Source organism: Symphodus melops (assembly GCF_947650265.1).
Source record: "Symphodus melops genome assembly, chromosome: 11".
Classification (NCBI taxonomy): domain Eukaryota; kingdom Metazoa; phylum Chordata; class Actinopteri; order Labriformes; family Labridae; genus Symphodus; species Symphodus melops.
This window is the reverse complement of record NC_136701.1, coordinates 7,721,024-7,735,551: the sequence shown is the minus strand read 5'-3', so window position 1 is coordinate 7,735,551 and position 14,528 is coordinate 7,721,024. Positions and strand designations below refer to the sequence as shown.

Genomic DNA, 14,528 nt, shown 5'->3' with positions numbered 1-14,528 from the left:
GCGAATGACTTCTGCATTGATTTTTACTGAAAAAAATGTAATCTTTAGTGAATCAGAATAAAAGCTACCATCTGTTTGTTTTTCCCAATCCAGAATCTCCAAAGCTTTTTTAACCAACATTCCTATGGTCATTGAGTCAATGCCTGAACTTTTTGTTAAACAAATGTGAGGCACAGAGCCCTGTGTCATGAATAGCTTTTGTTGAGATTCAGAAAGGCAAACAGATGCAGCTGCGAACTTTGACCCTATAAAAATTTTGTCAATGTTTATGGTATCATTTTCTCGTGCTTTGTTCCAAAGTTCTTCATATTTGTAATTTTTTGTACCTGATGAAACATGTGACACACATTGAAAACAGTCAGGAGACTCCGACACTGAAGGCATCATACACAGTAGCTTGTCTATATCACTAGGTTTTACAAGGTCCCAAGAGTAATGATAATCACTCCTATAAATGCAAAATGGGTATAACCCAGCAGTAGCACATGTTAATTTGATACCTGCAGGGTCACAGTGTACTTCAATGCTTAGAGCACACATGAGGTCTCGGCCCAGTAAATTTACAGGGCACACATCAGAAAGTAAAAATGGATGGTCTCCTCTGTAATCTCCAAAACAGACCATTAGTGGTTCAGATATGGGTTCAAATCCTGGGATGCCTGATACTGTTTTTAGGACTTTAGTTGTCCTAGGGGCGTTAGGGAGAATCTTACATTGAATTACAGAGACCTCTGCTCCTGAGTCAACGAGGAATGTCACATTAACACCTTGTACTTTAAGAACTAAATTAGGGGGTGTTTTAGAATCTAGTGTTAGCTGTACACATTGCTGATACGTTACAACAGGTTTCTCTGTGGCTTCATGTATCTTTGATTGTGTGTGTGTGTTTATGTGCTGCTCACTACTCTGACCTGCCTCCTCCATTTCCTATGGCTGCATCAAGGGGAGTCCTGGAGCCTGAATGGAGAGTCCCTGCGGTGGAGCATGTGGCCAGGTTTCTCTTGACTCCTTCCTTTCTCCTCCAGAAGAGTCAGGGGTAGCGCAAACACGTGACAAATGTCCAAAGCCTTCACACCTGCAACACTGTATCTTTTGTCTGTCAGTGTCATCATACCTCCTTTGAAGTGATCTGTGTGGCCCCTCTCTCCTCCCTCCTCTGCTCCTCATGCCATTGTTGTTCTTTTGTGACTGCCGTCTTTGTCCTGGTTCCTGCGGGTTACTTCTCTGGTAATACATCATCTGAGCCGATTGAAGTTTCTTTGCTTGTTTAAAATCCAAATCAATTTGATTTCTTTCAGCGTGCAAAACATGTGTCCATACAGTTGTCATGGGCTCTGTTTCCCAGCCTACACAAGTAGCCATGACACGATTCTTCAGTCCCGGATGGAGACCATTAATCAACGCCGCTTTTAGCAGATCACTGTGTACCACATTGTCTGTGTCGATGCCAGAGTGAGCTGCGAAGACAATTTCCATACGTGTACGATAGTCAACAGCAGGCTCACCTTCCTTTTGTTTAGTGTTGTGGATTTCAGGCCAGCATATTCTTAGGGGAAAAACGGTGCGCACAGCCTCATACAAGGAGTTCATCATGGTTGAATACTCTCTGGTTCTAACCTGTGGGTCTGTGGACCAGCCAGTTGGTCTGATGTTGGTCCAACGGAGCTTGAAAAACCTACGACAAACTGCTTCCACTTCCTTGAGGGTTGGTTCATACATGGACAATAATTGTTGCATTGCTTTTATCCATCTCTCACCTCCGGTCCTTTGTGGGTCAGGCAATGTCTCTGCGACCTCCTTTAGTTCATCTGGTTGCCATGGTCTGTATACCAAAACCTCTGGTTCCCAGTGGGAATTTGCATCATCCCCCGGTGGTTGTGGCTGAGGGTTAGGGAACATCATCATAGGCATCTGGTGTACATTCCTCTTGTCCCCTTGACTCCGCAAACAGTAATCAAAAGATGCGGCCGCTGGAGAGAAAGTCTTTTTTGGACAAACAGAGTTATCTGGTTCTGTGATGGGAGTCAGAGCGAGAGCTGAAAGGTCAGGGTACATGTTATTTTGCCCCCCCCCCTGTGTCACTCTGAGTAGTCTGAGCTGCAGGGGCTGCATTGACCCCCGCTTCTGGAGGAGGTGTCGACGGCTGGGCAGTACTGGCAGGGAGAGCATATGGAGGAGGCAGATTTCTTTCTCTTGCCCTACGTTTCTTTTGCTCTTTACTTTCACACAAACCGTCTTCTTCTACTTCCTCTTCTGCTTTCTTTTTTATCATTAATCCTGCGAGTGATTTTTCTTCTTTAATTTCTGCTTCTCTTTCCCATTTTTGGAAAGCTTGCCAGTCAATACCTTTCTTCCCTACTTTCTGTTTCTTTTCTTCCAACATAACTCTACATCTTTCTAAACATTCTGTGCTTAATGTACCTTTAATTGGAAACACCCCCTCAGTTATATGGTGCCAAAGTGGAACATCCTTAACAACACTTTTCCCCCATTTTTCTGACATTATTTTAGCAGGACCTGAAAGAGGGTCATCTAGCATTTTTAACTTCCCGGTTTTATTCCCCATGTTTTCAGTGACTCACTGGGACAGGTTTGCTTAAACTTTGAATGGGCTTATCACTCACACAGAGCACACAATCACACTGATCTTCCCATACAGTGTATGGTTGGATCTTATCAAACACACTAAAACTTTGCGCAAACTTAATTCAGCCAGGTGGTTTGTATGACACATAAGTTCCGAGCAACGCACCTCAATAGCATACAATCTGCATGCCAGACACTGAATGTCGCAAACAAAGTTTTTATTTTTGATTATCACTCATACGCCCATTTTATTTTAGTGGGGCCTTGTATATCTATAATAATCGTTGTTTCGCATGTTTTATTCTTTAAGTGCAGACAGCCTCGTGCTGTTCGTTAGATATTTTAGTTTCATTTTTCGTTTTTTCTTTTTCTTAACTTTTCTCGTTTAAGACACTCTAAACATATAAAACGCACAACACATCAACAAAACACACTACACATCAACCTCCATCACCGCGCAGGGTATGGGAATTACCAAAACATAAACCTCCAAGACCGGCATTACATGGGCATGGCGTCCATAAAACACTATATGGACCCGAAGAGCATAACTGAAACCACCCCAAAGGACTTAAATTACGTTTCAGCTACCTAGGCTTTTACAAATTGAGCAAATGATTCAAACGCCGTACTCACTTAGATAGAGCGTCCGCTGTCTGCACCCTGTATCTGACGTCAGGTGGGATCCAAAATCTCCGTTTGTCGGAGCGGAATTTCCCCGTCCGGCAGCTCCTTCAGTTCAGTCTCAGGGAACAATCAGCGGAACGTCTATCCCATCCTCTCGTCGCCATAATGTCGTGGAAAATTCTCCTTTTACGAGGTGGAGAGTTGCTAATTCTCAAAAGAAGAACTTCACGGTGGCGCTTGAATCAGATCTCTTTTAATACGTGCAGCACGGAGGAGAGGCCAGAGCATCTTCTCTCGAACCTTTACATTACAAGTCCTTTTATACAATACAGAGAGATATGGGGAGGTGACCTTACACTTAACAAATGGTGATCTTACATTACAATGGTTGTTTAAAGTTTAGTGTATTCTGTCTGTCTGGAGACAGTGACTCTGTGATAATCAAATAACATTTACATTCGTATGGTACTGTCTGCGAAAGAGGAGGCCCTCCTGTGGCTCTCTGACACCTCTGTTCAGAGATGTCTCCTGAGAGTCTAGGTAATTTCCCACAATACTTGTTCAAGATGTCTAGTTTCTACTTGAACGGAGAGCCGTTACACATAATGCTGTATCTTAACAAAAGTCTTCACAAATCCACTGAAAAATTACAGACCGAGATGGGTTGGTAGTGATTAACCCATTTAAAAAAAAAATGGTGCGACATAACTTGTTTTACCTTTTTTAAGTTTTTTATGTGAAGTAAAACCCAGTGCTGGGAAGTTTTATTCAGTACTGACTATTACTGCTCGCATGCCGAAGTGCACCTGTTAAAACAGGCATTCAATGTTCACGTTTGTAACTTACTTACTTACGTTTGTGAAAAACATTCTTCTGTTGCAAATTACATTTTTCCACTGTTTAAAAAATGGAAATAAAAAGAATGTACTTCTGTATTTAACGTTTTGATGTTTTCTTTATTTAGTTTTCTGGGTTAATTAAACAAATATAATCATAAATGTACTTTAAGGTATTAAGTGGAGTAATTGGACAAAGCAATGTGTAGTGTAATCACTAAAAAAAAATGTTATTACTGATGATTTTAAGTTAAATCAACTTGGCATTAATTGTATTGAACTTAAAAAACTAAGTGTAATCAGTGTGCAAAGCAGTTGATACTACACTGCAAAAAGTCAGCTTTCAAAAACAAGAAAAAAAAATACAAAAATTAGGGGAATATTACTTAAAATAAGCAAAATTATCTGCCAACAGAACAAGAAAATTAGGCTCGTCAAGATTCTAAAAAACAAGTAAATATATCTAACCCGAATGAACCCAGAAATACCTTAAAATTAGTGATTTTTTACTAATAACAAGTGCATTTTTCTTGATACAAATAAAATATATGAGACTTATTTTCTCTATATGTTGACAAATATTCTTAAATTAAGTAAATGCTAGTTCCACCATCTTGACATAATGCTATACACGAGGCATTACATTTCTTGAAACCAGCAAAGTTATACTAAAAACTATTGTACTTTTCTTGATTGAAAGACAATATTTAAGAATATTTTTCTCAATATGTAGGATCATTTTCTTGAATTGAGCCAAAAGCTGTGGAATTCATAAATATTAGTGCTTAATCATCAGTGATCCTGACAGTACTACAACAGGAAATGTCACTTACTTAAATGAAGACATGAATATCATTTCTTTTCACCTCTTTATTTAAGGTGCACTTGAACAGAACAAATCATCATAATTACTCACAATGTGTTCCTTTGAACAGTTTCAGCCAATAAAACAATTAATAACAGCAAAGATATGGCTGTTCATGGCTATGCAAACAGTACTGTAAAATGTATAACAATAAACATTTGACAGAGGAAAGTGCCGTACTAAACAAACCAGATGATCCAACATCTACTGGAAGTGGAGATCAATGTACAAGCCTACTCAGTGATGAACTTCCTCCACTCAGCCATACCTTTTTTGTATGAAGAAGTCATGTCTCTGTCATGAATGGCATCCATGAGGACTTCAGTCTGGAGTACAGAGAGGAGTGTGGCTAGGCACTTTGGGTATGTGAGGTGAAAGGTGTAATAGCATGCCATGATGTACATCACACTGTCAGAGATGTCCTCCTTTGGGAAGATCAGCACAGGCATGGTTCCAATGGCCAGAATGCAGTTGGTCTCGCAGACAATCACCACAGGGCTGGAGAGAGGTCTAGTCTGAAGAAAGGTGTTGGCGTCTTCTGCAGACTGAAACACAAATAGAAATATAATCCCAATAACAAATCACTGTTTAGACACTAGAGCCAAGTAGTAAAATATATGAAAAACTGTATACTGTAAAGTACATGAAAAACTGCCATACATGTATGAATTTCTTACCTTGAGGATGTGAAGCATAGCCTCACTTGCGTGCCCTAACTTCTTGGGTGGAGCAACAGGTGATGGGAAGATGTCTGGCAAAGCTTTCATTGTGGCAATGGTCTGCTTAACTGTGAAAAACAAAACAGTGTAATTGTATTTACTGAAATCACTTGTTCAAAAAACAACAACATGGAAACAAAGAAAGAGCAACGTGTCAAGAAACATTAGTGAGTGTGGTTGGGAGAGACAGCAAGGAGCAGTGAGCTGTATGTGATAAAATTAATAAAGCACATGGTGGGAGTGGTGAGGATGGCTGACAAGTTATGTAAATAGTGAACACTTGGTGGATGTCTGACACTGAGTAGCACAAACAGCACTACTGTGGCCAGCCTATGGATTCTCTATCAAGTGTGTGATTACCTTTATCTGCCAGTGGAGGTCTCATGACTTTTTTGAAAACTCCATAAAACTGGATCTTCTCACAAAAGGTCCCCCAGCGGTTCTTCAGTTCGGGTATGAATTGAGAGTTTCCTTGATCGAGGATCCGCTGCAGTTCATCCATTATCTACCACAGGAGGACAGATAGATAGAAAAATATCTTTTAAAATCTACATTCCAGTCAAAATCTAGCAAGTAAACTGTTTCTAGACCTAAATGGAAGTGGAAATTATGGACTAACCTGCTTTATGAATTATGAAACAATTTGTGCAAAACAGAACTGGCAAATATCCACTTCCTTCATATTAAAAATGAAAAAATGGATAACATTTTATAATGTGCAAACTAATGACTTACTAGTTCACATTAAATATAAATCAGTGAAAATGATTTGATTTGCTTACATGATCCACTTCTCTGAAGCAGGGATATGCTTGAAGTATCTTGGTAGGCCTGTCCTGCTCCTTCATAACATCAGAGTTAATGTAAGCCCGTCTTGCTTGGTATTCGAGGTCCAACAGTTAGGCAACATCCTTCTTGTTGGGTCTGGGCCTGAATTTGTATAGCTCCTGCAGAACTTTGTAGTGTCTTGCCTGGTTCTGTGGGCTGTCAGTAGTTTCAGGCCCTATTGTTGAAATGAAATTACAAATGAAATCAAGATTTGTGTTTCTACCATTACAGTTTGAAGAAACATACAAATATTCAAAGTTACTTACTTTCAGATGAATAAAGTGTCAAGTCAACAGGAGTGTTCTCCCTCCTTCTCCTCTTTCCAGCTGAACCACCAGAACCAGAACCTGAGGCTGTTACCATGACAAAAATAAATTTGATAATTAATATTCATTTAAAATACAGGTGAAGTAGCATGTTAGTGAGTTACAGACATTAGCCCATTTTAAATAGTACATTTTAATCTTGTCAGTAAATGTTTACTGATTTATTAATAAATGTCTGAAGTAGCACACTTATTATAAATCTTGTAGTTTTAAAGTGAGGTTCTAAGAGATATGAAATGTAATAAATTAAAATAAATAAATAAAGGAATTCTCTCTTGTCAATACTGATAGTAGTTGTAATACAAAAACACAGTCTCAATATGTGCTCTTAGCATCCAACTGTTCAGCCTCTGGGGAACTGCCTCCAGACTGTGGTGATCTTTCCAAGATCAAAGTTGAAGCAATGGACCCACCTTCATCAGTGGATGACTCCAGGCTGCTGCTCTTGTTGCTGATGGCCCGTCGCCTCTTTCTCGAAGGAGTAGCTCCCCGTTTCCTTTTGGTGGGCGTCACATTCTGGACCCTTTTTAAAAGCTGCTTCTTCACAGATTCCTGACAAAAATACAGAGAGTAAGAATCACATTAATCAAAATTAAATCAAGCTATAAAAGCAGTGATCCTGAATAAAGCATATCCACCTACCCACTCAGCTCCACTGGCTGCAGATCTGTCCCGCAGCATTGGGTAGTACTCAATTAGACGCTTAGCCATTGCAGATAACTCACGGCTGCATGGACATTGGAAGTCATCCCCTGCGGCTCTCTTGATGGCAATCATGCTTGTTACTGTATTCCTTATTAAGCGACAGCGAAGCTCTTTGGAGAGTGTATAGTCACCTTCTTCTCCAGCACGCTGTTTTTCAAAGAAGGTGGTTCTTGACTGCTCCAGCTCCGTGTCTGTGTATACAACAAACTGAGGACTTACAAGCTGTACAGTTCTGCTGACACTGTCTCCTGGGGCTGAGAAGGATGAAGGGGTTGAGGTAGTGGGAGTAGAGGTGGCATCACAAGCTCCAGAGGTGCCTGGGCGCGGCTGGTCTAATTGTTCATACTGAAAAATACAAGCATTTATCTCACATAAACTTTAAGTGAATAATAGTGCACTAGAAACAACAACACAAAAAAGTAAATGTTTCACTGATGTTATAACACAGCATAGTTGAATATTCACACAATGTACAAATCTAATATCACCTCATTTTCACCATGTATGGTCCTCCAAATGGCCCTCCTCCTGAAAAAGTGCTCAGGCCCTGGAAAGAGGTCCCGCAAGTCCTCCTTGGAGAGACTGGAAAGCATTTCTGTGCTAACATTAGCAGCTGAAAAACACATACAATTACACTGTAAATATACGTTTTTTTGGTATAACCTGGTTGGCATGTCACAATCTGTATTTGAAAGGGTGAGAATGTGCTGATGGCGGCAGCAGAGAAACTTCTGAAGCAGGAATATGAATGACATTTAATTTAAGTCGGCATGCAATTTCCAATAAAATCGCAAATGATTTTAGCACATCAACTAGTGCTTCTCATAAGTTACAGTGAGTATGGCCACCCACAATCTCCATCTTATGCTGAACTCAAGCCGGTTTCACGCCAAAAGCGCAGGCCGCCAGTGGCGGCAAACCCATTCGTTGTGTATGTGGTAACTGACGCAAGGGCGCACTGCTCTGCGCCTAATGGCAACTTGCGCTGAGTTACCACATACACAATGAATGGGTTTGCCGCTACTGGCGGCCTGCGCCTTTGGCATGAAACTGGCTTCTCTCTTTTGAGTGCACACATACCCAGCACTAACCGGTATGCTAGTTCCACACCCTCCCGCCATCGCCACATAGATACCGCAAAAACCATGCTAACATTAGCTAACAAAACAGGCCAAAGTTAAATTAAGCCAACTACCCACAATTTGTTTCTTCCATCAATTTCAGCCAATAAAACGATATAAAGAACATCAAAGAAACAACCGTTCATTCGACTATAAAAGTTTTTTTTACATTAACAAGGTCAGCAAGCTAACTGCTTTACAGTTAGCATTAGCACTTGTTAGCTAACCTTACAATTAGCTTAACTTGCAAAGACAGTCAAAAGCAAATGTACGTTACCTTTCAATACTGCATAGGTTGTCATATCCATCCCCGAAACAACACTTCCATCTTCTTCCATTTCCAGTCCGTTTCCAACAGTCCAAATTTCCAACAGTCCAAGTTCATATAGCAGTTAGCCCTCTACAACTGACCGCCTTTGACCCGCAGCCCGCCACTGACCCCTTTGGGCGCATTTGGAATGTACCATGTGATAAAATGGGGGTGACGTGTTATAGATATTGTACGAAGGGAGAATTGTATTAACTGATGGAGTCATAATTTGAAATTCATGCATAATATTTAAAGATTTAGCAACCAGCCCCTCCAATAAATTACGTTGTATATAATATTAAAAAGGAGCTTAATTCAGAGAACTCCCCTATGCTGACAGACAATGTGAACAGCCAACTTTTCAGTCAGGTAGTTTCCCCCCCATTTTCTTTCAGATATTACAGGAAAACTTCTACGTGTTTACGCTTTGGATATAATTTTCGAAAATTTCAAAATGGTTTGCCGCTGCGTTATCTGCCTCATTTTCATCACTTTTTTATTGAAACTTTTACTGAGCCACATCAATCGAATGCACAGCCGCAGTCCTGACTTCAGGTTGCTCTGTGGTATTGACGCTTGTACAGAGGAATATCGAGTGTACAACTCATTCTATCATCATGTAAAGAGAAGACACTCCCTGCATCTTATTGAAAGGACCAGACCAGGAGGTGAACAGCCACAGGAGAGCCAAGGACCGCCGCAGCAACAAGTGAGTAACTTTGCTAGAATTAGCCCTGTTTTTTTCATACATGACGTCCTTTTAGCTGTAGGACCCTCTGACTGACAGATGACTCGTTGCTTGAGCCAGCATATGAAATGAAACTATTGTTGACAAAGTGATAATTTACGATCGGAAGTTTTGTCTGTTTTATTTTGACATTTACCGGATGTTTTGTACGACTTGGACGAAGATTGACGATTGATGGCGGCGTAAAAAGTAGACTGCACAGGAAGTGAAACGCACAGACCATGGTGTACATTTCAAAATAAAATATAACGGAAAAAAACAACCTAAAATCATTAATCATGTGTTTGTCAACATTACCGTAAGTTCACATGCTGTCCTTCAGTCGGGTCCTAAAGCTAACAGGACGTTATATATGATGACATATTGATTATAGATCAGTTGGACTTGTATGCAAATTCACTGCTTGGTTCGTATAAAAAATATTCAATCTATAATGAAAATAAAATATGTCTGCGAAAATAAGTAAAATATGAAGTTTTTTTTTTTTTTGTGTGTGACCCAGCACATCATCCAACCTGATCAACCTCCTCAGGATTCCAGCATCTCCAGTCACCAGCTTTGTACAGCTGACACAGATGAAGGGCAAATTGACATTAACCAGGACAGAGCTGCCACAGTACTAACAGTAAGTTACTCTACTGGTGACAATCTACTGAAATGGATGTATTGGTACAGTACAGTAATGTGTGACTTGACACCTAATTTATGAATGATAAGACAAAATGTTATATTTAAGGTAATATGTACTAGATGTAGTGAGCAAAGATGATTTAACATTCAAGTGACTATCTATAAGGACTATTTCTTCTGTGATTAACATTGTACTTTACGTGTTACTTTGAATGTCAGATTACGTTACATCAGGATACTGATTAAAATTTCCACTGTTTTAGGGTCTGACAACACAGGCCACTGTCTCTCACAGGTAAGATTTCTTTGTTGTATTTCTTTCAAAACAGACCACAGTTTTTTCATGTACAGTTACACAGTGTGTTGAACCAGTTATGTTTGATGGTCAATCTTCCTGCCTTGTTATCCAATTCACTACAGTCACACAAATATCATGAAGTTGTGTTGTGTTTTTTTGTAATTTTCAGAAAGGCATGAATGACATTGTTGCTGGTGTGCAGCAGTATCAGTCATCACTGGTGACAAACCTCAGGAGCCAGATCGAGCAGGTTCTAAAGAAGCATTTGGAATACACATCAGGAATACCAACCTTTTCAAACAATACACTTTGATCAAAATGTGATGGCGTATGAAGTTGAGGTTCCACATCTTGCACAGGCCACTGAGTTGGTGGATGCAGAGAAGCTGGTGGATTTTACCTCTTATTACACAATCAGCAGCAAGAGCCAAACCTTTGTGCAAGTAAAATACCATCTTGGGGATGTAATAGAATTATACAACAGTGAAAAATAACTCACAGTGCTCCCCAGATATCACATGGCATTCTGTTAAAGCAGCTACTTAAAGCAACTTGTCAATAATAAAGATGCAAAAGATATGATTCTCATCAAGACAGTCGAAAACGAGGGGTTCAGCGTGCACTTTATCAGAATCAAATTGTGTGTTTTCTTTTTTCTTTTTGGGCTATGTTTTACATGAGGACATTGTTTGGTTGTGCTGTTTAGACACTTGCAAATTAGTCTAAAAAATCAAATCTAAAAAATAATTTTGAAAAAAAGATTGTGATTGTATTATTAAAAAAATTGTGACATGATATTTTTGCCATTTTTCCCACCCCTAGATGAGAACTATTGAATTAGTTTGAAATGTTACATGTTAAATGTTTAAATATGAATTGTCAGTTTAAAGTAGGCTACTGTGCCAACTGTACATTATAAATACATATTTTCTATTGTTTAATTGAAAATAAAACAGTGGATTCCATTTGGCTGCCGTGTTTTATATGAAGAGATAAAAATGTGTAAAAGTCATGATTTCTTATTTCATGCTTGAAATAAGATTTTTTTACTTTGAAAAAGCATTGTTATACTTGTGAGTGTTGTTGAAATGGCTTTGTAACTGTTGATATTCTAATTTCAAGCATATATTACTCAGAATAGGAAGTAAAATCTAAGTAACAAACTTTAAAATCTTATTGAGATAATTAAGGAGAAAAATGCTTAAAACAAGTGAAATACTCTAACATAAAAATTACTTCGTAAGAAGAATTATCTTATCAGACAAAAAATAAGAAAATATTACCTAAATCTAAGATATTTAAGCTTACTTAGATTTCGCTTTTTGCAGTGTACAGATGATTTTAAGTTAAGTCAACTTGGTATTCAGTGTATTGAATTCAAGCTTTTAAGTTAAATGCACTCAAGCTTCAAGTCCATTGTACTTTCTTTTTTAAGGCATCCGGTTTCCTCGGATTTTTTAAGTAGACTCAACTGAAATGGGTTTACAGTGCAGTATAATAAATATTTTTCATTAGATGTGTGGTTTGTTTAAATTGTGTTTCAAATGTGTGTGTGTGTGTTTCTATTCTCTGATCTGCAGAAGATGGGATTGATGCCAGACAAGAATGCATCCTTAAGGGACTGTGTGTCTACCTTAACGAGGATCCAGAGAAGCTGGTGAAGGAATACAAGGTATGTTAATTTACATATCATAATTTACATCCTCTCCCTCCCCGTCCTCTCCCTCTTCCCCACCGTCCTCCCCCTCGACCTCTCCCTCCTCTCCCTCGACCTCCTCCTCGTCCTTTCCTTCGTCCTCTCCCTCTCCCTCCTCCTCCTCCTCCTCCTCCTCCCCCGACAGACAGACTTGTCTCGATAATACTTACTATAACAATCCGAACATGTTAGTAGCAAAACAAACACTTACATTGGCATATTTTTTACACAATTCAAAATTACCCACACATCCCCGTTCAAACTTACTTCTGGTTTCAGGCATAAATGGTTCCTATCATTCAGTTGCACTGCCAGCCAATGCTAAATTCAGCCCAGGTTCAAAAGTCCTGATGTTATCCTTTAAAGTAGCAAAACGTCTGCCAAAAAGGGCTTTCAGTATGCTTTTCATAAGCCCAGATGTCATATCTACAAAAAAATATTAAGTACAATGTATTTAAATTTGAAAATTTTGTTTCATTACTAAAAAAAATTAAGTATGTTCTACTGATCTGCAGAAAAAGTTGATTTTGTGAATAACTTTAAGTTTAATGCACTCAAATAATTAAGTTTTAGCCCTAACCACAACCAGAAGGCCTCATGAAATTTACTGAAATTTTAAACCTGTGTTCTGTTGTTGCTTGTTAATTTATCTTTTTTCTGCCAAATATAAGTTTTAAAAAATCATATTGATTATAGAGTGTTTTTACATTAAAATCAGTTTCTTCTCTTCCAGTTTCGTATGTTTTAGGGCTCATCCTGCACTCAGGAGTATTTACTAGATTTGCACCCAGTAAAAATGCTTACTTAGATTTTTATATCACACTGTGACTCTGAATTCACAGCCCCTGTAATCTAGTAGGCATGTGCAAGACCGACCACAGTGAACATCCTGTTTCAAACTCGTGTTTATAGTATAATGAGCTTTTATTTTGAAAACAACCGAAAGCGCGTTATAATTACTGCACACTTGAATTTAACATCGCCCCTCCCCCACAACGGTTACCTGCTGCATGTTTGACAGGTTGAATTGACATTCGGCTGCAACTTGTCTCAGTGAGAGGTTTCTACCTGCCATGTGGTTCCTTCCTTTTTATTCACTGGATATTTATGAGCAGTGGAAACTTATTTGAACTTAGCAACTGTGGACATTTTTGGCTGCTAGCTTGCGGACGTTTTCGGCTGCTAGCTTGCGGACGTTTTCGGCTGCTAGCTCGCCGACTTTTCGGTTGCAACTTGCGGACATTTTCGGCTGTTGGCAGAGGACAGTTTTTCGTGTGGCAGTTCGCCACTTTTTCACAGGAGAGGCTGTTTTTAAGCTGTGGACAACTGTTTCAACCAGTTCAACGGACATTTTTTTTATTGTTCATTCTTTCGGCGGACACCGCCCCACTTTGAACCCGCGCCCCAGCAAAGAAAGGAGGGTGGACGGGACAAACGCTGCGCTAAGGTCCTCTGAATTTGGTGAGTAATTATTGTATGTCACTTGCATGCCTCGTTTTTGTAGCAGACGTTACTGTCAGAACATTTTCTCTCTAAATTTGCTTTGTTAAACTGTTGAGGGTAATCAGGAGAGATGCTTTTCGAGGTGCTAGCCTGACATCAGTCAGATAATACATCGATGGCCCGCTCTTTTCACAGAAATCCAGGTTTGTATGACTGTTTGTATTTACAAAAAAAAATTGTGGACTTGTTTATTCTTAATGTAATGTTGAGTTAAATGAGTAAAAAAATGACTTAATTAATTCCTTACACAGCTCGTGGCTGCCTTACTGTCTGATTTTAAAAGATGCATTATTCTTAGCAGCATTTTTATGCTTGCACTGCTCCTGTAACCTTTGTATCATATGTTTAAAATTTTTAGACTTTATATCATATGTATCAAGGCGCAGTTACAGAGGCACTGAGACATTTTTTAAAATCAGACAGCAAAGTATGCACAAGATGTATACATAAAATTCCCAGTTGTTTCACCCCTGATAATTATTTTAGGCCTCCAGAATTGTATTTGATACTTGTCCAGATCATATACATGGGAAAATTCAATGTGAATCTGGAAAATTTGTATAACCATTTGGGAGTGTTTTTAACAGTGTGTGACCCAAATCTTGTAATGTGTAGTGGTTATATAACTGGACTTATACGTGGTTTGCTATGTTTTATTTTTCAGGTGTTTCACGAGTTCAGCAGAGTGGTAGGGAAAAATCTTAGAGAGGACTTCTTTGAAGCTCTTGAC

General features: G+C 39.1%; 1 protein-coding gene and 1 long non-coding RNA gene across 2 annotated transcripts; both read right to left on the bottom strand.

The window, feature by feature from the left end:
- Nucleotides 1-4,904: 4,904 nt before the first annotated feature.
- Nucleotides 4,905-6,994, bottom strand: LOC306832165 (uncharacterized protein). The gene is made up of 5 exons (XM_079356615.1): nt 6,728-6,994; nt 6,416-6,636; nt 5,994-6,138; nt 5,592-5,701; nt 4,905-5,459 (listed from the first exon to the last, which is right to left on the bottom strand). Exons 2-5 carry the CDS (start codon nt 6,479-6,481, stop codon nt 5,148-5,150), a joined length of 633 nt encoding a protein of 210 aa, XP_079212741.1. The 5' UTR covers nt 6,482-6,636; nt 6,728-6,994; the 3' UTR covers nt 4,905-5,147.
- A 774-nt stretch (nt 6,995-7,768) lies between these two features.
- LOC306832168 lies at nt 7,769-9,010 on the bottom strand. Its single transcript, XR_013780188.1, has 3 exons — nt 8,891-9,010; nt 7,981-8,105; nt 7,769-7,837 (listed from the first exon to the last, which is right to left on the bottom strand). It is a non-coding gene; the product is annotated as an uncharacterized lncRNA (long non-coding RNA).
- Between the last annotated feature and the right edge of the window lie 5,518 nt (nt 9,011-14,528).

What these genes read in the sequence shown, in the direction of transcription:
- LOC306832165 (XM_079356615.1), bottom strand. Translation starts at nt 6,481, where the DNA reads ATGAAGGAGCAGGACAGGCCTACCAAGATACTTCAAGCATATCCCTGC. An exon ending in GCTTCAGAGAAGTGGATCAT is followed by an intron (nt 6,139 to 6,415) that starts GTAAGCAAATCA and finishes CTCCTGTGGTAG; the next exon opens with ATAATGGATGAACTGCAGCG. An exon ending in CTATGCTTCACATCCTCAAG is followed by an intron (nt 5,460 to 5,591) that starts GTAAGAAATTCA and finishes TTTGTGTTTCAG; the next exon opens with TCTGCAGAAGACGCCAACAC.